The sequence below is a fragment of the Salmo trutta genome, chromosome 5 (genome assembly GCF_901001165.1).
Source record: "Salmo trutta chromosome 5, fSalTru1.1, whole genome shotgun sequence".
Lineage (NCBI taxonomy): Eukaryota > Metazoa > Chordata > Actinopteri > Salmoniformes > Salmonidae > Salmo > Salmo trutta.
Window position 1 is genome coordinate 21594915 of NC_042961.1, and position 16475 is coordinate 21611389.

At 43.6% G+C, this 16475-nt stretch overlaps 2 protein-coding genes across 6 annotated transcripts in view; one reads left to right on the forward strand and one right to left on the reverse strand.

Moving 5' to 3' along the window:
- On the reverse strand, window positions 1–3839 carry inaa (internexin neuronal intermediate filament protein, alpha a). Its single transcript, XM_029752946.1, has 3 exons — window positions 2050–3839; window positions 798–922; window positions 1–612 (listed from the first exon to the last, which is right to left on the reverse strand). The coding sequence occupies exons 1-3, from the start codon at window positions 3118–3120 to the stop codon at window positions 396–398; spliced, it is 1413 nt and encodes a 470-aa protein (XP_029608806.1). The 5' UTR covers window positions 3121–3839; the 3' UTR covers window positions 1–395.
- The window catches only part of nt5c2a (5'-nucleotidase, cytosolic IIa), a 26848-nt gene continuing 13395 nt past the window's right edge, over window positions 3023–16475 (forward strand). Inside the window, exons 1-4 of one of the 5 annotated variants that reach the window (XM_029752942.1) lie at window positions 3023–3047; window positions 7056–7174; window positions 7835–7873; window positions 15098–15171. In XM_029752942.1, the coding sequence (XP_029608802.1) occupies window positions 7077–7174; window positions 7835–7873; window positions 15098–15171 (211 nt within the window). In that variant the 5' untranslated portion in view covers window positions 3023–3047; window positions 7056–7076. Of the gene's footprint in view, window positions 3048–3070; window positions 3095–3929; window positions 4011–4505; window positions 4670–7055; window positions 7175–7834; window positions 7874–15097; window positions 15172–16475 lie in introns of those variants that run through there. The other 4 variants (XM_029752943.1, XM_029752941.1, XM_029752944.1 and 1 more) reach the window with 4 other exon arrangements.

The following is a 16475-nucleotide window of genomic DNA, read 5'->3' on the forward strand; positions in this document are numbered from 1 at the left end:
TGGTTACAGTACACTTTTAATGGCTTCATCAACAGAGCCCCAACTCACAAAAATATTAGCCATGAACTGTATTTCCATGGCATGACAACGAACAACAGAAGAGTTGGCTAAAACACAAACAGATCTGGCAACCAGGCTACAAAAATATATACATTTCGTTAAAATATTCTATTTGTTTACATTACAAAATGATCACTCCTTTCAACTACCTACCTACCTTCCATATATCATATTACTAACAAAGATGATCTCGAATTCCACTATTTTAATTGAAACTGGAGAGTGTAGCCGTGCTCAGCGGCACATAAATTATTACTGTGATGCATTAAGATAAACAGTACATTTGCTCTGTGCCTGTAGATAACTGGCTCGCAAGCTCTGAATTGATGTTGTCTCTAGTTGTTTGAGTTGATATCTGCTTCATCGCTCTTCTCCACTTTTTCCTCAGTGATCTCCTTGAAGCCATCTTTCTGAGCAGCCTCTTTCTCCTTATTGGTACTCCGTGCATAGCTTGAGGCACGTGGCTGGTATCCAAAGTGACTGGTGCCATGGTTTGAGGCGCCGAATAATATTCCTGTGCTAAAGTGAGTTTCCTCTCCCTCCAGCAGTTTTCTGAGGGTCAAACACAGGTCAAAAAGTATTTTGTCAATACATTTATAGCTGAGAGTGATTAGTGACTAACATATTGTAACATTATTTTTGAAATAGTATGGAGGGCAAGGGCATATTCCCATAATGGGAGTCACTAAGACTTTGCTAACAGGCCCTGGTCACAGGTCCTGGTAGACGTAAATTACCTGTAGGCAGCTATTTCAATGTCCAGAGCCATTTTGACATTGAGCAGATCCTGGTACTCTCGAAGATGCTGAGCCATGTCATTCTTGATGTTCCGCAAATCATTGTCCAGGTGCCCAATGGTATCCTGTTTAGGTGAAAGGTAGAAACAAATTAGACCTTAACATCTCCTTTGCAGAAGGCCTCTCAGTACTGAATGTCATTACATGGACCAAGGAAAAAAACTTTGTCCAGATGGGAATACTTAATCTATATCCTTTCCTTGAGTCCTACTCTTGGTTTAATCTGAATTTCCAGGTAACCATATGCATTGAATTATCTATAAGGACACAGTAGCCTGTGTTCACTTGTTGGTGGCAAGGAAGAGGATTTGAACGCTTGCGCAAGAGGTCAAAAACGGATGACCACTAATCCGATTTAGGGTAGTATAAATACACGGGGTTCGTTCAGGATAATGCACTGCATTTGGTGAGTCTACTCTACGGGGTTGAAGCTAGGTTCGTAGACTACTCTGACGCCGACGTGCCGTTATGTTTCCTGTCATGTCAAGCAGCGTGATAGTGATACACTGAACAAAAATATAAATGTAAAGTGTTGGTCCAATGTTTCATGAGCTGAAATACAAACCTGCACCCCTGCCCAGTCATGAAATCCATAGATTAGGGCCTAATACATTTATTTAAATTGACTGATTTACTTATATGAACTGTAACTCAGTAAAATCTTTGAAATTGTTGCATGTTGAGTTTATATTTTTGTTCAGTATATATGATGAACACATGACATCACGTCACACGAGCCCCCGCGGGCTCTCATGGTCAGTCTTATAAGACTTTCTCAGCTGGACAGGACACGACAAGACATACAGCTGTGATGATTCAAGCAGAAGGTTAACGTTGCTGATATCTGCTAGAAATCCTCTTTATTTTGAGAGCTCGTGGGCGATCCTGCCACTTCGTGCGGTTGCAAGTTTAGAGCATTTCAGAACCATGGACAGGGAAGGTTGACTTCCAGATGTCATCCCAGAACACACAACAGTCTCAGAATAATAACAATGTTTTAAGATGCAAAGACGGCTACCCATTGCATTATAAATCATGTATTGAAATGTGTTTATTTACAAATAATTTGCGTAATCTTACTTTTCCATCACACATGATGTTCTCACTTCCCCAACACAGGCGCACATGTGCAAGGAGGGGTGCGTGTATGTGTGAGAAAAAGAGCTGTCAAGTGCAAACAAACGTATTTTACCTGCAAACTTGCGATTTCAAGATTGTGTCCATCTTCTGTCTCTCGAATCTGCCGTTCCAAAGACTCGTTCATGCCACGTAGGGTCTCCAACTCAATTGTCTTGGACTGCAGTTGTCTCCTGAATTCGTTGATCTCCTCCCTGCTGGCCCGCATTGCCTCATTGCTCCTGGTGGCCTGCTCGTTGAGATTGGCAAACTTGGATTTATACCACTCTTCCGCGGAGTGCAGGTTCTTAGAAGCCAGAGTCTCGTACTGATTGCGGATCTCTTTCAGAGCCGAGGTGAGGTCGGGTTTGGCCAGCTCTACCTCGACTGACACATGAGCTGCCTGGACCATACCGCTCAGTTCGGCCACCTCCTCGTCGTGGACCTTCCTCAGGAAGGATATCTCATCCAGGAGGCCCTCCACTTTGCGCTCTAGATCCAGCCGCGCCATGGTGGCGTCATCCACGTCCTTTTTGAACGACCGCAGGGTCTGCTCAGCCTCCTCGCGCGCCCTTATCTCCTCCTCATATTTGGCCCTAAGCTTGTGCAGGTCTTCTTCTAAGTTGTCCCTATCGATGAGAATGTGGGCTTTCTCGCTGCCGATCTCCTCCACTTGCGCGCGAAGCTCGCGCATCTCCTGCTGGTATAGGTCCGCGATGCGGGATGGCTCGTGCTGCCTCTGGCGCAAAGTCACCAGCTCCGTCTCCAAGACTTTGTTCTGCTGCTCCAGGGTACGCACTTTCTCGATGAACATGGCGAAGCGGTCATTGAGACCCTGCAGTTGTTCTTTCTCATTGGTTCGGGTGACTTTCAACTCATTACCGAGGGCGGAGGACTGAGTCAATTCGAGGCTGTCACCTGGAACCGTCGAAAAGGAAGAAGACTGACCGGTCCTTCTGTAGTAGCCCAGCGATGACGCACTGCTGCGGGGGAGAGACACCGCAGACCTGTAACTGGTGGAGGACACAGAACTGCGGGAGGAGGCGGAGGGACTGCTCATACGAGAGGTTGAGGGTGAGAAACGAGGAGCGTCCCCGAAAATCTTTCGGTAGGACGACGAGGTATAGTGGTCAGATCCGTAGTTCATCTTTGCGATTGGCAAGAGAGGCTTTGGAAAGCTTTGGCTGCAGTGCTTATATAGGTTTTGGCAGACTGACCCAATACACACGGAGTTTTACATTATCCCCATAACATAAGCGCATGATAGACGATTTTCTAAAACGAATCTATTTCAACAAAACGTTAATAGGCCTAGACTAAAATATATGTTTTTTTTAATGCATGTATCTTTTCTCCTATTATGCGGTGGAGGCTATATTCCTTTCCCCGAGCATCGATGGAACTGTCCACTTGGTGCTGTGCTGATGTCAGAGTATTTGTAACTAATCGTGCAGGTGTGAGCTGCTGCAGCCTGCGAAACTAGACATCTGTCTTTTGGCTCTATAAACTATATGGACAACTCGTTCGGCTTAGCAATATGTTTTACATCACTGATTCTGGTCGTGCGTCATGACGCTGTTGAATTGCCCCACAAATATGAATTCCCCGGTATATCACCATGCATGCACCTCATGACACCGACAGATGGAGACGTAGCCTTATATTTTACCTTTTCAATGGGATTCAAAATGTGATATGTTTACCTTGGAAGGGAAATAGTTGTGCTGCAGGCTAATAGCAGTGCTTTTACGCACAGTCTGCCCACTTTCCCTATTTTTTGCACAGATTGCTCATATCTTATGCAACCGTGAGATCCTGTCATTGGCATCAAGTCGATCTGTGAACTCTGATCTGAATGGGGAGAGGTCAGATAGACCTTCAATGACGCCTACAAATAAGAATGTTCCAGTAGGCCTATTATTATAACATCTGTATATGGACTGTTCATTCTATGTATTGCATTTCTATATTCTGCACCAGGCTTCGCGCATGCTCTGTGAATCATTAGCTACCCACTCAATATATGCAACAAGACTGGTGAGTAGCTTGTCTCATCCTGTGATTCTAGCATAAATAGCAGCCTAACAACGTGGTATATAAACGAAGCATACACGACATGCAGATATGTATTGATTATTCTCTCGAGTGTGGACTAAAAGAGCCGGCTGCACTAAGCTGATTTGCTTGCTTTTAGCTTAGCTAGCAGCTGTCGTAGTTGATGGGGGGATAGAAAGTCTTGATTCGTCCCGCAACGAGCTATTATTGAACAATGGTTCGTTGTTGGACGAAGCAAATAAAGTAATGTTCCGCTAGCTGTCAAAATATCTCTACCTAGCAAACTTTAGCTGACTTGGTATTGTTGCCTGTTAGCTAGCTCTAGAAAAAGTGACTTCTCATGTGACAAGGAGTTGTCATGATCGAACAAAAAGATATGGGACTGAGTCGGACTCAGAACAGGCTAGCTACATGGGTAGCTAGCTAGCCCTAGAAAGCTCCTCCCTGTGTTCCTCTATCCATTAGCTGGCAACTTAGCTAGCTAGCTGTTGCAGATTTAGGCCTATAGAAAATTGCTTGTTTTATCGAGTAGTCTGATTGGAGATCATACCTCAGACGCTGTGAGACATGCAAGCCGAGGGCCGGATGTCGAATGGTGCCTGAGTGGATGCTGCGTGAGCTCCACGCCACCAACAACACAGGTGGTGAAATTCGATTTTGAATTAGAAAAACAAATTGTCCGCCCAATGTGGAAAGTTGTCTAAGGCTTCACACACAAACACATTAAATACCGGGCTCGAGTTAGTTTTGTTTATTTTAAAGGGCGAGCGAGAAATAACCTGTAATATTGGTCGCCAGTTGGTTAAGGTTAGTCTTCGGGAAGCATGACATCTAGCTGGTGCGAAGGACCAGTACACGGGTGTTGTATTGAGATGCTTCCCGCTCGGCAGCTGTATCACGTTGTTACCGGATGTAGTTAACATGGCCAAATGTTTCCCTCCCAAGTTTTTTTAAAATTCCAAGTAGGATATCAGCCTTCATGAGAAATAACTTTGGTAAATAATATTGGTAACCACCTGGATGTGACAGGGATGCAGTCTACTCAGTGGGAGAGCATGCATGGCAAGTCGGTGTGGGACAGTGTCCTTCACCCTCGCCTGCCGAGTAACGTTACTACTTTCCCGCAGTTCTGTTAACGTTACAGAGCGGGAAGTAGGTACCTAGCTAGCTAGTGTAGCCAATTAAGCAAGATGACAGCTACATTTGTTGTAGTAATTTATTACAGAACATTTACAAGTATGTCATTAAAATTGTATCCAAAAAGAATAACTTAGCGAACTCTGCCATCTTCGACCACTACGATTGTGGCTAAAGTGGTAGCCTATGTTGCGCGCTAACGCTTCGAACACACCGCCAGTATTTGCATTTTGGTACACCAGGATTACATTAATTTCCAATGAAACGCTGCGTACTATTTAGCGCCTTTTGTGCAAAATAGTAAATTGTACGCAGCATCATCTGGATATGTATGCATCAGAAGTTCAACGTTCACCTTCTGCTACCATTTCTGTCAAGCCGTCTACGCATACCAACGCACTGCAACCCGCCTTCTGCAACGCTATGCTGCAAGGCAAACACAGCGTTTCATTGGAAATTAATGTAATTCTGGTGTACCAAAATGCAATGACGCTGTCGGTGTGTTCGGTCCTGGGCTCCGCTTTTACGTACATTCATCATTAGAACCTTTGTATGAGCATCGTTACATCTCCGAGCTGTTTCCCAAAACCATTGTTACACATGCCTTAAAGGCACACTTACACATCGATCACACCGATAGTGTCATTGCATTTTGGTACACCAGAATGACATTCATTTCCAATGAAACACTGTGTTTGCGTTGCAGAGGCAGTTGCAGTGTGGTGCATATGTTGGATTTATCGAACTTATGTGTTGAGGGTTTGACAGAAATGGTAGCAGAAGGTGAATGTTGAAGATTTGTTGCATGCATCACATTTTTGTTTATATTTAACTAGGCAAGTCAGTTAAGAACACATTTTTATTTACAGTGACGGCCTACCGGGGAACAGTGGGTTAACTGCCTTGTTCAGGGGCAGAACAACAGATTTTTACCTTGTTGACTCGGGGATTCGATCTAGCAACCTTTCAGATCTAGCAATTACTAGGCTACCTGCCACCCGGATACATATGCAGATGATGCTGCCTACTATTGTGTGCAATGACACAGTCAGTGTATTCGAAGCATTAGCAAACGTTCTCTCTGCGTGGTGTTTTGGGAAACATGTTATATCTTCGGCCGTGGTAGGAAAGATGCATGGTTAAAACTCATAAGCCTAAATTCCATTGCTATCGGGAAACCAGGCCCTGGTCCAGAGCTAGTGACAGATTAAAGCTCTGGTCCAAGGCATTAGTGCAGCTGTGCACATACCATCTGAGACGTATGCGCTTTGAGATTCACTTTCAGTGCGCACCAGGTGTAGCTGCATGCTATGCTTCTCGTGTTATCAGCCGATCATTTGATTTTAACATTGGATGACCCAGATTCCATTATCTTTCCAACTAGGCTACTGTCGTACACCAGTAGTTAGTTCCATAGCTGTTCTCGTACGTTTGTACACTTTGTTGATGAACCTTGTTGAAGGAGCTTGCTGCATGTTCTTGCATTGTTATGTTCAGCTGCCCTTATTTGAGGATGTCTGTGTTTAGACTTGCACAGAGGGATTAACTGCGATTCCACTGTAGTAGAGCCTTATTATTGTTAGAAACTAGTCTACTCCAAGGCTCAGAGTACAAACAAGCCTGCCTCGTGATTTTCGGAAGGCCATGATTTCCCTGAAGACCATGTTTAAAAAAATAAAATAAAAAAATCCTCAGTCACAGTCAATAATAAGTATAATTTCTTAAATGATTCAGTTCAGCCTCAAACTCTTGGAATACTTCTCATCTGAGCATGGGAGGAGCTTAATTGAGGTCCCTTCAACCTAGACAAAAGGGCAACCCCATTTTACTGCTGCCGTAGTTCCAGTGACAACATACCGGTCCCTAAAGCCTATTCACTTTGATTCACAGAAATAATTCAAACGGTTCAAGATGACGTCATGGAGCGACCGCTTACAGAACTTTGCAGACCTCCCAGCCAACATGGACGGCTTGGCCATGAAGAAGTATCGGCGTGAGGCCTACCACAGGTACAGAATAAGGATGCATAACGTGTCACAGAAATGTATGCTTTGTGGGAAAGTCTTTCCATTTCATCAGAGCAAGATCCCGTCAGGTTAAGGTCATGGCGATTAGCCTGAGTGCTAGTCTGTTTCTGCTCTCTTGCCAACTCCTTCTCACTCATTGTCACGCCAAACATGACAATGAGTGACGAGGGGTAGGCGTGATAGCACGAACAGATCTGGGACCAGGCTACATGGATATATTATTGCTTATGTGCAACGTAGGCTAATTTATCTTTTTAGTTTTCAAATGTTATTGAAGGTGTGTGAAACACACGTACTCCCGATTCCGTACAACATTTCAAGTTGAATAAATTGATGTATAACTATGTAGTGTAATAAACATGTAAGAAAGGTCTTTTGGGTGTCGATATCGTGTGGCCGGGTAACCATTTCCGGGTAAAAAGTCTGGTGGTGTTGTCATGGTGTAGTGTCTTCCTTCCTCATTCTGTGGTTGAAAATCGACATACCCTTTCCACATAACATAACAGGGGCACTGTCAATGCAACAAGTCTAAAAGCAGTGTAAGAACCACCTGATCTATGTGGCGTGCATCACTGGAGCGCAGGCTACGGCACATTCACATTCAGTGGTAATGCTATCGCACATGTATTCTCTATTACAAAGCTTTCCAAGGGAACTGGCCCAATACCATCCTGCAATGAGGTACGCCAAACTTTTGTTGAACCTCAATACTGACTGAATGACCCTTTTGTACATGATGTGTATTTATTCTCCATTCAAACTCCATGTGTCCCATGTTCATACTGACACTAGCCCTCTGTGTGCTGGGTAGGTCCCTGAGGGTGGGTGGTAGTAGGTGGTCATGAGTTCTTGGTGTGATCTCTCCTCTTCCCCCTCAGTCTGCCCTTCATTCCCCCTCTCTTACCGCATCACGCCTCACCCGCTCCTAACGCCACCTCCCCATCGCCATCAGTCTGAAGTCTTATCCCATAACATCTGAATAGAAACTTCAGGCCAGAGTAGTGTTGGAGGAGGGCAATTCCACAATAAAAAGGAATTGCGCCTGAGATTACGATTTTTCACTTTAAAACGTATGCCAAACAAAAACCATTGATTTTCGAAGTTTAAAAACCATTAAACTCTATGCACAATGACTACTTTAAAAGATTTACACAGTAAATAAAACATTTAAAGATGAAAAGTTTGGTAACAGAATTACGGTAAAATCTCCCTCAGTTTTATTCTGTTACCAAACTTTGTATCTGCACAGTTCTTGCTGTAAATGTGTTTTTGTAAAATTTTCTCAAGAACTTGTTAAAAGTAGTCCTTGTGCATAGAATTCTATGGTTTGTTAAACTTTGAAAGCAATGGTTTTTGTTCGGTATGCATTTTAAAATGAAAAATCTGAGTGAGTGAAATTCTGTTACAATGGAATTGCCCAGGAATAGTATGGCTTTGTTGGAGCGAGGGAGTATCTACAATGTTATTGCCTACTTTGCTTCCTATTAGATATATTCAACTGATCATCTGCATCATTTTCCTTGGTGCATTTTCAAGCATCTGTTGTTTTAAAATGGTTTTCACATTTTCATTGTGTCTGAAATGTAAACTTCACTACAGGTGTTTCCTGTTGGTCCGTACGATGTAGGCTTCTCATAGTGAAAATACCTAGTGTCCGAATAAATACAAGACGAGCCGAGAGTGCCTCTTAAATGGCATCAAAAAGGCCAGTGAACTTCAATGTGTTGCGTTGTTGCAATATTCACACTAGCCCAGCACTTAAAATGCATGTCCAACACATTGCTCCATTCTAAGTGATGTGGAGGCCGAGATATTGGAGCCGCCGTGTCCTTCGGTTGGTGTGCTACCTTCTGTTCTCTTTTGAATCAAAATTAGCTGTAGTGCTGTGAAATGATTCCTTCTTCCTCTGTTGCTTTTTTTGGAATAGATGTCAGGCAAGAGTTGACTGCACAGACTCTGGAGTGGTTGCCAAGGCCTTTCAGTATGCCCATGGGCACCAGCAGCAGACAAAGCACTTGCCTAATTCACTTTCACTGGAAAAGAGGATTACCTGAGCCCTTCATTGTATCGTGGATTGCTTATGTTATAACGGAATTGACTCAACGTAGCAGTGTGTAAGCACATTTGTGGGCCTATAATTCAATACAATGATGCCAGGTTTCAGGGGAAATCTGAGGAAGGCTTTTGAAGTTTGAAGTTCAGATGTGTGTAGCAGACTACGTAACAAATGTAGAAATGGATTTGCATGCCATTGATTTCTTTTTGAGTTTGAGTGATACATGGTTGTTTATTTCAATCTAGACATTAGGCTAGTCTCCAAACAAACCAAAGCTGTGTTTGAATACTCATACTAACTGTACTATTTGTGTCGTAAATTGAGTATGTAGTATGCTTATTGGTCATAGCACGGATATAGTTAGTATGCCAAAAGTCCCCGATGTCATACTGAATTCGCCAAAATATGAAGTATACAAGCAGTGGGCACTATTTCCGCGCTTTTAGGGCCCATAATACAATTCTTCAGAAAATGGGCGTGGATTCACAACGTTATCAGATTTTAAGAAAATGGCGGAAAATATGCTGCCGATGTCCAACGAGAGCGGATACAAATTCATTGCTTTAATTAATTATGACAAATGTTGAGCAATGTAATAAAGTAATGACTTTTCAAATAAATTACGTTACATGTTATGTTGGCTGACAATTTGTTAGCTATCTTTTACGAACCACATAGCATGACAGCAGTATTTACCGGTATGTTAGCTAGTTACCGTCCTAACGTTAGTTGGCTACTAATATATCAAACTTGACAGGCAGTATATTAACTATAATCGAACTAACTACCCAACATTTATTGACTTGATTATTAAAATCATTCTTAGCTAAGTGCTATAGTCGGTTTGTTTTCTCAATGGACATTGTTAATTCTGGCTATCTACTCCGATTTCAGAGCACTCGTCTTGAGTGTGCCAGAGTGCAGTTTTGAACGCTCAACAGCCGTTGAATATATGGCCAGTGTCAGTAAATGTCGGCAAAAAAATGGTCATTAAATTGTTGCCAGCAACATAGTTACAGTCACCAACACTCTGGATAACATCCAAACAGCGTAACCGTCTCTGCTAGGGTGAGTAAAATGGTCAGAGTGAGGTGTTCTCTAATTTGTTTCTGGAAATGGCTAGCAAGATAGCTAACTGGCTAACGTTAACTATTTGTGTCTGGAAATAAACTCAGCAAAAAAAGAAACGTCCTCTCACTGTCAACTGCGTTTATTTTCAGCAAACTTAACATGTGTAAATATTTGTATGAACATAACAAGATTCAACAACTGAGACGTAAACTGAACAAGTGACGAACAGAAATTTAATAATGTGTCCCTGAACAAAGGGGGGGGGGGGGGGGGTGGCTGTGCCAGATTTGCCCGTTCTTGCTGTGAGATGTTACCTCACTCTTCCACCAAGGCACCTGCAAGTTCCCGGACATTTCTGGGGGGAATGGCCCTAGCCCTCACCCTCCGATCCAACAGGTTCCAGAAGTGCTCAATGGGTTTGAGATCCGGGCTCTTCGCTGGCCATGGCAGAACACTGACATTCCTGTCTTGCAGGAAATCACGCACAGAACAAGCAGTATGGCTGGTGGCATTGTCATGCTGGAGGGTCATGTCAGGATGAGCCTGCAGGAAGGGTACCACATGAGGGAGGAGGATGTCTTCCCTGTAACACACAGTGTTGAGATTGCCTGCAATGACAACAAGCTCAGTCCAATGATGCTGTGACACACCACTCCAGACCATGACAGACCCTCCACCTCCAAATCGATCCCGCTCCAGAGTACAGGTCTCGGTGTAACGCTCATTCCTTCGACGATAAACACAAATCCGACCATCATCCCTGGTGAGACAAAACCGCGACTCATCAGTGAAGAGCACTTTTTGCCAGTCATGTCTGGTCCAGCGACGGTGGGTTTGTGCCCATAGGCAACGTTGTTGCCGGTGATGTCTGGTGAGGACCTGCCTTACAACAGCCCTACAAGCCCTCAGCCTATTACGGACAGTCTGAGCACTGATGGAGGGATTGTGCGTTCCTGGTGTAACTCGGGCAGTTGTTGTTGCCATCCTGTACCTGTCCCGCAGGTGTGATGTTCGGATGTACCGATCCTGTGCAGGTGTTGTTACACATGGTCTGCCACTACGAGGACAATCAGCTGTCCGTCCTGTCTCCCTCTAGCGCTGTCTTAGGCGTCTCACAGTACGGACATTGCAATTTATTGCCCTGGCCACATCTGCATGCCTCCTTGCACCATGCCTAAGGCACGTTCACGCAGATGAGCAGGGACCCTGGGCATCTTTCTTTTGGTGTTTTTCAGAGTCAGTAGAAAGGCCTCTTTAGTGTCCTAAGTTTTCTTAACTGTGACCTTAATTGCCTACCGTCTGTAAGCTGTTAGTGTCTTAATGACCGTTCCACAGGTGCATGTTCATTAATTGTTTATGGTTCATTGCATGGGAAATAGTGCATGGGAAATAGTGTTTAAACCCTTTACAATGAAGATCTGTGAAGTTATTTGGATTTTTACTAATTATCTTTGAAAGACAGGTTCCTGAAAAAGGGACGTTTCTTTTTTGTTGAGTTCAGCTAGCAAGATAGCTAATGTTAACCAGTTAGCTTGGGTGCTTGACTGCCGTTGTGAGGTCAGAACGCTCGGATCAACCCTACTCCTCGGCCAGAGCATCCAGTGACACGCTCCTAGAGCAAAACGCTCTGAATTTACGAACAGACAATCTGACAATGCTCTGGAGCACACTCTGGCACTCCAGACTGAATTTACGAACACACCCGAAATCGTTCAAATGTCTAGCTAGTCATTTGTTATGCTAACAAGCTAGCAAGAGGTTGCATAGCAACAGCATCAATTTCCATTAGTCCGGCGAAGCACTAGTACGCTAAACTGAAAAGATACCATTTGTTTACAGTATACCTAAATGAACTAATAGTATGTAGTATACAGTATTTTAGCATGGGTATTCGAACACAGCTCAAGTCGTTTCAGGAAGTGGGTTACTGCTGACACTGACACAGCAGGGATGCAAGACTATGGGACCTTTTGTACAGTGGTTCTTCCTTTCTTTGTGGATTTCTGCTAATTTCCTTCAAACTTAGCCAAATTATTTTCAAGCAAACACCAATTATTGTTCATGTATAAGCCTACATGTAAACAATGCTAAAAATTGTAAAAAGTAAAAAATCTTACTACAGTGCCGTGAAAAAGTTTGTCCCCTTTCTGTTTTTCTCTATTTTCTGATATTTCTGATACCGAATGTTATCAGTTCTTCAACCAAAACCTATTATTAGATAAAGGGAACCTGAATGTACAAATAACACAAAAATATGATACTTATTTAATAAACATTATGCAACACCCAATGCCCTGTGGGAAAAAATAATTTGCCCCCTTACACCCAATAACTGGTACTGCCACCTTGAGCATTTGTGGGTTTTCGAGCATGAACTGCTCGTTTCAGGTCCTGCTGCAACACCTCAATCTGGTTTAGGTCTGGATGACTAGGCCATTCCAAAACTTTTACATGTGTTGCTTTTCAGCCATTCTGACATAGACTGACTTGTGTGTTTTGGATCATTGTCTTGCTGCATGAACCAGCTGCGCTTCAGCTTCAGCTCAAAGACAGATGGCCTGACATTCTCCTGTAGAATTCTCTGATACAGAGCACAATTCATGGTTCCGTCAATAATGGCAAGTCATCCAGGAGAAATGCATCCCCAAACCATCACACTACCTCTACCGTTCTTGACTGTTGGTAGGATGTTCTTACTGTGGAATGCAGTGTTTGGTTTTTGCCAGACATAGTGGGACCCATGTCATTCAAAACGTTAACTCAAGTTTGCCAAAAATCCCCTGGAAGCACCTGGATGGTCATAAAGACTCGGGGAAGAATGTTATATGGACAGATGAGTCAAAAGTAAAACTTTTTGGACGACATGGGTCCTGTTATGGACAGGGATTTTTCAGCCATTGAAATCCTTGGGCGGGCTGCCTAAAAAAACAACAACTTGTGAACGACTAAAACCAGATAGAAAGTATGGGGGGAAAAAAAAAGATAATGGACCTGTACACAAACCATTAAGAACACCTGCTCTTTCCATGTCCTAGACTGACCAGGTGAATCCAGGTGAAAGCTATTATCCCTTATTGATGTCACTTGTTAAATCCACTTCAATCAGTGTAGATGAAGGGGGGGAGACAGGTTAAAGATTATATATATTTTTTAAGCTTTGAGATAATTGAGACATCGATTGTGAATGTGTGCCATTCAGAGGGTGATTGGGCAAGATAAAAGATTGAACTGCCTTTGAACGGGGTATGGTAGTAGGTGCCAGGTGCACCGGTTTGTGTCAAGAAATGCAACGCTGCTGGGTTTTTCACGCTCAACAGTTTCCCGCGTGTATCTAGAATGGTCCACCACCCAAAGGACATCCAGCCAACTTGACACAACTGTGGAAGCATTGGAGTCAATGTGGGCGGCATCGCTGTGGAACACTTTCGACACCTTGTAGAGTCCATGCCCCGACAAATTGAGGCTGTTCTGAGGGCAAAAGAGGGGTGCAACTCAATATTAGGAAGGTGTTCCTAATGTTTGGTATACTCAATGTATATTTTTTTATAATATATTATTTGAGAATTAACAATCACCAAAATTAAAGCTAGGTAGTCAGGGTGGAATGGAAAATTCCCTAAACAATGAATTTAGCAGCATTAATTTTATCTTTGTGCAAAAGAACACAGCATTAGCCATTGCAAAATACATAGAATTGCAGGAAATTAGCTTAAAAATTGCAGCATTTTCTCTCTGCTCCATGGCTAAATGTGTAGTAGAATTGCAGTAGAATCTACACCGCAAAGATGGGGGGCTTCTAAAAGGTTCTCTAAAATCCAGTTGTGTCAACGGGCCGACTGCATCTATTGCCACGCCCCCTGTTACGCCCCCACCTAATCCTCTTTTTGATCCAGAGAAAAAACCTTGATGTCTGGCGAAAACCAAACGCTGCATTCCACAGTAACAACCGCATACCAGCGGTCAAGCATGATAGTGGTAGTGCGATGGTTTGGGGATGCTTTGCTGCCTCAGGACCTGGATGACTTGTCATCCTTGAAGGAACCATGAATTGTGCTCTGTATCAGAGAATTCTACAGGAGAATGTCAGGCCATCTGTCTGTGAGCTGAAGCTGAAGCGCAGCTGTCATTCAGTAAGACAATGATCCAAAACACACAAGCAAGTCTACATCAGAATGGCTGAAAAGCAACAAATTTGAAGTTTTGCAATGGCCTAGTCAAAGTCCAGATGTAAACCTGATTTTAGGTGTTGTGGCAGGACCTGAAACAAGCAGTTCATGTTCGAAAACCCAAGAATGTTGCTGAGTTAAAGCAGTTCTGCATGGAAGAGTGGGCCAAAATTCCTCCACAGCGATGTGAGACTGATCAACACCTACAGGAAGTGTTTGGTTGCAGTCATTGCAGCTAAAGGTGGCACAACCAGATATTGAGTGTAAGGGGGCAATTCATTTTTCACAAGGGGAATTGGGTGTTGCATAACATTGAGTGTAAAAAAATATGCAACAATTGAGAATCAGAAAAGGGGCAAATACTTTTTCACAATACTGTATATGAAATATGGACAATTTTTCTCCAACTTTGTAAAGATCTGCGTAATCCTCACTGTGAATGCATATTTTGTATGGACACATTTAGAGTTGCTACTGCAGTGCTCCACTTCTGTACTGTTGAACTCAGGACCCAGTCCTTTACTATCATCTGTTTTCATGCAAAGTATCCTCTTTTAGGATATGTTCATCATCAGAACCTCTGACTGACTAGATACTCTACTTCCTTTTCAGAGTTTTTGTGAACAGAAGCTTGGCAATGGAGAAGATTAAGTGCTTTGGTTTTGATATGGACTACACTCTGGCAGGTAGGTGTACACTGAGTGTACAAAACATTAGGAACACCTTCCTAATATTGAGTTGCACCCCCTTTTACCATCAGAACAGCCTCAATTCGTCGGGGCATGGACTCTACAAGGTGTCGAAAGCGTTCCACAGGGATGCTGGCCCATGTTGACTCCAATGCTTCCCACAGTTGTGTCAAGTTGGCTGGATGTCCTTTGGGTGGTGGACCATTCTCAATACACACGGGAAACTGTTGAGCGTGAAAAACCCATCAGCGTTACCGTTCTTGACACACTTTATACACATGCAACTGGGACCTACTACCATACCCTGTTCAAAGGCAATTCAATATTTTGTCTTGACCATTCACCATCTAAATGGCACACATACACAATCCATGTCTCAATTGTCTCAAGGCTTAAAAATCCTTATCTAACCTTTCTCCTCCCCTTCATCTACACTGACTGAAGTGGATTTAACAAGTGACATCAATAAGGGATCATAGCTTTCACCTGGTCAGTCTGCGCCATGGAAAGAGCAGGTGTTCCTAATGTTTTGTACACTCAGTGTGTGTGTGTGTGTGTGTGTGTCCATGTTTATGTGTACTGACAATGTGTGCATGTTTAGAATGCCATGCGTACAGTCGCCTGCTCAAATCAAACCAAAGTTTATTGGTTGCGTACACAGATTTGCAGATGTAATCGCAGGTGCAGTAAAATGCTTGTGTTGGTACAGTAGCTTACTCCCTTGCATGTAGGAGGTCTCGATATAGCCTAGAACCTCTTGTGGGCCAGCTCTGCTTTTTGTGACACGTGTAGCCTGGATGACATTGTTTGTGCCTTACACAGATGTCACCCTCTCAACCAGTAACCCCCCCCCCCACTCCGCTGCCCTCCTTTGGGTCTCTGAAGGATAACTGTAACCCAAGCGGCTCACATCGCCTGTTTATAGAGCCCCGTCACCGTCCCATAAACAAGTGCTGCTAAGGGGTTGTGTTTCCACACAGTGAGTGGGGAGAAACAACCCCTGGGGGAGGGGGGATAGGGCTGTGGGAATAGCGCCAGGAACTAAAGGGTTTTTGACATGCCAACCGCTACAGGTCATCTGCTTCCATAGCCACTATCTGCAGTGCAGTCGAAGCACTCTTAGTGTGTTAGTGGGTCGTGTGTGTCGCGCATGTGCTTACATGTGTTCTGGATGTGCACGTTATTCACTTAACATACCCATACCAGATTTCTTTTAACAGTCCACAGAGGACACGTATAAATCCCTCCCTATGTTCCAGTGTGTAGGCCCTATCTTGCTTTGTCAGTCTGGCCACGTAAAT